This window comes from Balaenoptera musculus, chromosome 16 (assembly GCF_009873245.2).
Source record: "Balaenoptera musculus isolate JJ_BM4_2016_0621 chromosome 16, mBalMus1.pri.v3, whole genome shotgun sequence".
Taxonomy (NCBI): Eukaryota; Metazoa; Chordata; class Mammalia; order Artiodactyla; family Balaenopteridae; genus Balaenoptera; species Balaenoptera musculus.
In genome coordinates this window covers 988369-993024 of record NC_045800.1, presented here as the reverse complement: position 1 = coordinate 993024, position 4656 = coordinate 988369, and the positions used below count along the sequence as shown (strand labels likewise).

General features: G+C 69.1%; 1 protein-coding gene across 4 annotated transcripts in view; it reads left to right on the top strand.

Moving 5' to 3' along the window:
- The first annotated feature begins 1226 nt into the window (after window positions 1–1226).
- PWWP2B (PWWP domain containing 2B) overlaps window positions 1227–4656 on the top strand; it is a 30879-nt gene continuing 27449 nt past the window's right edge. For all 4 annotated transcript variants that reach the window (XR_005016792.1, XM_036828417.1, XM_036828415.1 and 1 more), the window contains exon 1: window positions 1227–1452. Coding sequence is in view for 3 of the 4 variants with exons in the window: in XM_036828417.1 (XP_036684312.1) it covers window positions 1328–1452 (125 nt within the window). In the remaining variant the exon portion in view is untranslated. The remainder of the gene's footprint in view (window positions 1453–4656) is intronic.

The following is a 4656-nucleotide window of genomic DNA, read 5'->3' as shown; positions in this document are numbered from 1 at the left end:
TCTCAGCCGGCTCCCCGCGCGGCGCGGCCGCCGGAGGGCGAGGCCGAGCGGCGCCGCGGCGGCCCCACTGTCCGCGGCGGCGCCGGGGGTTGCGGCCCCGGCGCAGGTCCGAGCCGGGCGGGCCCTGGACGGCTCGGAGGGGCGGGGCCGGCCGGCGGCGGCGGACGGGTCGTCAGGACAACCGACCGCCTGCCGGTCTCCGGTGCCCAGCCGAGCGCAGCGAGCCCGGCTCAGGGGACCGGGCCGGGACGCGCTCGGGGCAAGGTCACTGCAACAGGCTGGGCCCTGGGGGCGGCCCGCGGGGTCCCGAGCCGCGTGCGGGACGCGCAAGTGCTCAGGAAAGTCGAGAGCTGGTACTGGGCTGAAGGCGCGTGGGAGCGGGACCCGGGCGGGGGTCCGGCGTCCGCTTGTCCCCTCCACCTCCCACTCCCCCCATCAGCGGCCCGGCTGCGTGTGCCGGGGAGCCCCTGTCTCGCTCGAGGAAGGAAATCCTTTCCATTGTGAACTGGCCGCGTGGCGCCCTGGCCCCTCTGGCCGCACCAGGGGTCGCACGGAACCCAACGTTTCCCCGGCTCCCCGGGGTCACGCGACCTAGACTTGTGGACTGATCACCCTCCCTAACCCTGCTGCGGGTAGCCCGGAGCCGAGTGCGCGCCCTCTCGTCACCCAGCGAGGTGCCGAGCACACGGGGGGTCGTCAAGTGCCCCCCCAGGCGGCGAGGTCGAGACTGGGCCGCTGCGGCGGGCCCGCCGGTGTCCCCTCGGCGCCCCGCGTCTCCGCGGCCCGGCCCCGCTGGGCTTCCTGCTCGCGCCGCCGGGACTTCCTCCCCGCAGTGCCCGGGTGGCCACCCGGGCGCCAGACCCGGAGGCGGGGAACCCGGGGACACGGGAAGGGAGGGGGGGGGCCGGGGCGAGGAGAGGGGAAGACACCCTGGAGCCGGGAGGGGCAGGCGCCCCAGGTGGACCCCCGGCTGGAGAGGAGGGGTCCCTGGAGCCGGGGCCGGGGCAGTTCTCCAGGCGCCGGCTCTCAGGTCCTCTCCGCGGGCGCTCGCGGCCAGCGTCGCCGGGGGTGGAGCGCGGCCCTGCCCCATCCTGCCCCATCCTGCCCGTTCGGTGGGGCTCCGCAGTGCGGCTCCACGCCGAGTGTGGAGGCCGCACGGCCCGGCGCGCGTCTGTGGGCGCGGGTGCCCCGCGCGCCCCTCCCGGCGCCCCCGGCCCGCTCGCGGAGGCCGCCCCGAGCGGAGCTTTGTGACGTCAGGCGGCCGGCGGGCGGCGTCACGCGCGGGGCTGACCCGGCGCGGGGCGGGGGCCGGGCCGGGACGCGGAGCATGGAGCCGCGGGCCGGCTGCCGGCTGCCCGTGCGGGTGGAGCAGGTCGTCAACGGCGCGCTGCTGGTCACCGTGAGCTGCGGCGAGCGCAGCTTCGCCGGGATCCTGCTGGACTGCACGAAAAAGTGAGCGGGGGCGGGGGCGCGGGCCCCGGGACGCCCCCGGAATCCCCTCGGGACACCCCCCCCCCCCCAGCGCGCGCGCTGGCCCAGGGCCGGGACTGCTCCGGGGCGGGGCAGCGTGGCGCCGGCGCCCGCTTTCGGTTTCTCCAGCCCCGGGTTCGGGGTGCGCGAGCGCGGCCGCCACTCGGGGGGGAAAAGTGGTTCTCAAAGTCGTCGCGACTTTTCGGGCAGGGGACCGCGCGGCCGGGCGGGAACGGCGGTGGGTGCCGAGCCGGACCCTGGGCGCGGCGCGTGGAGCCCGAGACCCCGCGCCCACCGCCGCGCCGCCCGGCTCCGAACTCCGCACGTCTGCCATAATTAACGCACTTTTCTTTGTTCAGACTCACTGTTGAATTAGGCTGTCTTCAGAATTGTCATCCGCCGGGGTGGGGGCAGTGGGTTCAGATGCGCTGCCGCGCTCGCCCTGTCAGTTACTCCCAAGGGGGGGGCGGTGTGTAATGTAATGCCCCCCCCCCAGGAGCAGTCGGGGCTGAGGTGGTTAGGATTGCTAGCGAGCAGTTGTGTCCAGCGGCGGGATTTAAAAACACTGTTTCGGGTTGAGGAGCTCTCGGCAGAACAGGAATGAAAAGATACAAGTTTCAGAGCTGTGCTGAGCTCCCTTCGGGAGACGGGATTCTCTGCTGGAAGGGTCCCTGGGCAGGCCTGGGGGCAAATCCATCCTGAGAGGCACCTGTGTGCCGGTTGCAGGGATCCCTGCAGCGGGAAAGAGTCTCCTGGATACAGTGTCACATGGTAGTGAGCTGTCGCGCAGATAAATGATTAGGCATTAATCAGGCACTAATGTCTTGAGGCTCAGGCTGGGCCTTATTTTGAACCAGGAGCAGTAAACGGCTCCCCTTTGCAAAGGCCCAACTTTTTCTCTCAGTGGAGGCCAGATTTTGTGCCGGCGGCGGGGGTGTGGTAGGAGGACCATCACCTTTCAACGGCCACTCTGCTGGCATTATCTCATTAGATGTGCCAGAGCCATTTATGTGCAAGTCATGTGATTTAACATATGGCCTCCCAGGTGACTGTCGCCCTGCTCTGCGCTGGCTACTGCAGAGAGCGCTCGGTGGGACCTAGTGACCCTCCGGGGCTGTAGCCGCCAAGCCTGTCCCCTGGGGTGGCTGAGGGTCCTCTGCCACCAGTGGCCACCACTTCCTCCGCCGGCCTAGTCCTGCCTCTGCTCCTGGGTCTGTGCAGGGCTGCACCCCAGCGCTGCCTGCACAGCCCTGCCTGGCCTTTCCTCCCTGAGAGGGGCCCTGGCAGGAGAGGTCCCCCCACTCTCGTTTTCTGGGCTCCCTGACTCAGGGCAAGGGAGGCTGGGGGTGTCTGCAGAGGCTGCCGGCCCCCCGCCCTTGGTCTCTGCCTCCAGGCAGGGCTGCCGTCCCTACAGCCCGTGGCTAACCTGCTGTGGAGATCTGCACCGCCCCACCCGCTTCCCCACCCCCTCGTGGAAGGAAGCAGGCTCTGCTGGGATCCCAGCATGGGAAGTGGCAGCTGTAGGACGTGTGGGCGGCAACCCTGCCGTGGCCACATAAGGCTGTAACCGGAGCCGCCCACAGAACCGGGCGCTGGGCCTCGGTGGGCACAGCTCTGCCCAGCAGCTCTTCTTTCTGACTTGAGTGGGCTCCCCCCGCCCGCCCCCGGTCCCTGAAGAGAGCCTGAGGAGAGACCTGGCCTCTCCCAACCCCTCCGGTGTCTGAGGCTTGGCCCCGAAGCTGCCCCTGTCCCTGCCCACCCCACCTCCCCTCTGCGGGTCACCTCCAGTTTCATCCTGATCCCAGTTTTCTACCATGATATTATGAGTTGCAACGCTCATGTTTACAGCCAGCTTGTCGGACAGGGTCCAGAGGCAGCTTACGACCTGGCCTGGGTGTTTCTGGCGGAGGGGCCCGGCCTCGGGCCTCGGGGGTCCGCAGCACCGACCTGCCTCCCCGGGGGCCGGTTTCTCCTCAGGGCCCACTCCCCCTACCCCATACGTCACGGTGGCAGGGCCGGTCAGTGAGGCCCCATCCCGGGTGTGGGCACTGACAGGCGGGCAGAGCAGCTGGGGGCTCAGATTGCAGGCGCCTGCCCACCTCCTGGGGCCTGTGGATCCCAGGGCAGCAGGCCGGTGTGCCCGCGGTGCCCCAGCCGGGAGCAGACCAGTCACTGCCACGTGTCAGCGCTTCTCGAGCTCGTGGGCAGACCCCGGCCTAGGAGAACAGAGGGGTCCCCCGGGAGGGGCGGTTCACGCGGCCCTGGGTCCTCTCCTGCAGCGGTGCCCAGCAACCAGTGTTAATTTGGGGGCACTGGGGCGACAGCACCCCTCCCTTGGTGCTCTGGGAGCTCTGGGCTGAATGTCTGTCTGTTCACGGAGGCCAGGCCGAGGTCCCAGCAGGCGCTCAGAGCCGCCGGGCCGGTGCCGAGCTTTGAACCTGCTGACAGGCTGCTGTGTGATCTGAAGCAAGACCCCTGGCTGCTCTGAGTGCCTGTGGCTCCTGCATCCACATTCATTCATTGAGCACCTACTGTGTGCTGGGAAGTGGCCTTAAGTCCCTGGCATAACTGCTGTGGTGCACGGTCCTCCAGTATCTCCGGTGGGCGCTGTTCGTCTGACACATAACGATGCAGATGGCCCCGGCCTGCCCTGACCCCACAGCTCCACTCTCCAGGCTGGGGTGCGGGGGGGAGGCCTCTTGTGGGTGATTTGGGGGTGGACCTCTGGTTGAGGACCTCAGGTGGGGTGGCCCAAAGACAGCAAAGTCTCCGAGTGCTGAAGGGATGGTCTCCCGGTCAGTGGGCATGAGGGCCAGCTGCCTGTCCGGCCTGGCCAATCCGAAGCCTCCGGCCTTGACCTCTAAGTGCGCGTTTCGTAAACTTCCCCAGCGTGAGTCACCCAGGGTGTCGTTATCACACAAGACTCCGGGGCCTCTCTACTGCAAAGGTTGGGTACGGGCCTTTGGGACCCACACCCGCCCGGGGGGCTTGGGACCCAGGCTTCTGGAGACTCAGCTGGCCAAGAATCCCAGCCACGGCCCGTCCCTGGGCAGAAGAGCGCCCCTGCCCCATCCCGGACACACCTGTCCAGGCTCCACTGGGCTCGTCCTCCCTGCCCTTGGGGAGCTGGAGGGACTGAGAGTGCCCAGTGCATCACAGGGTGGTATGACCTGCAGCCAGTGGGCA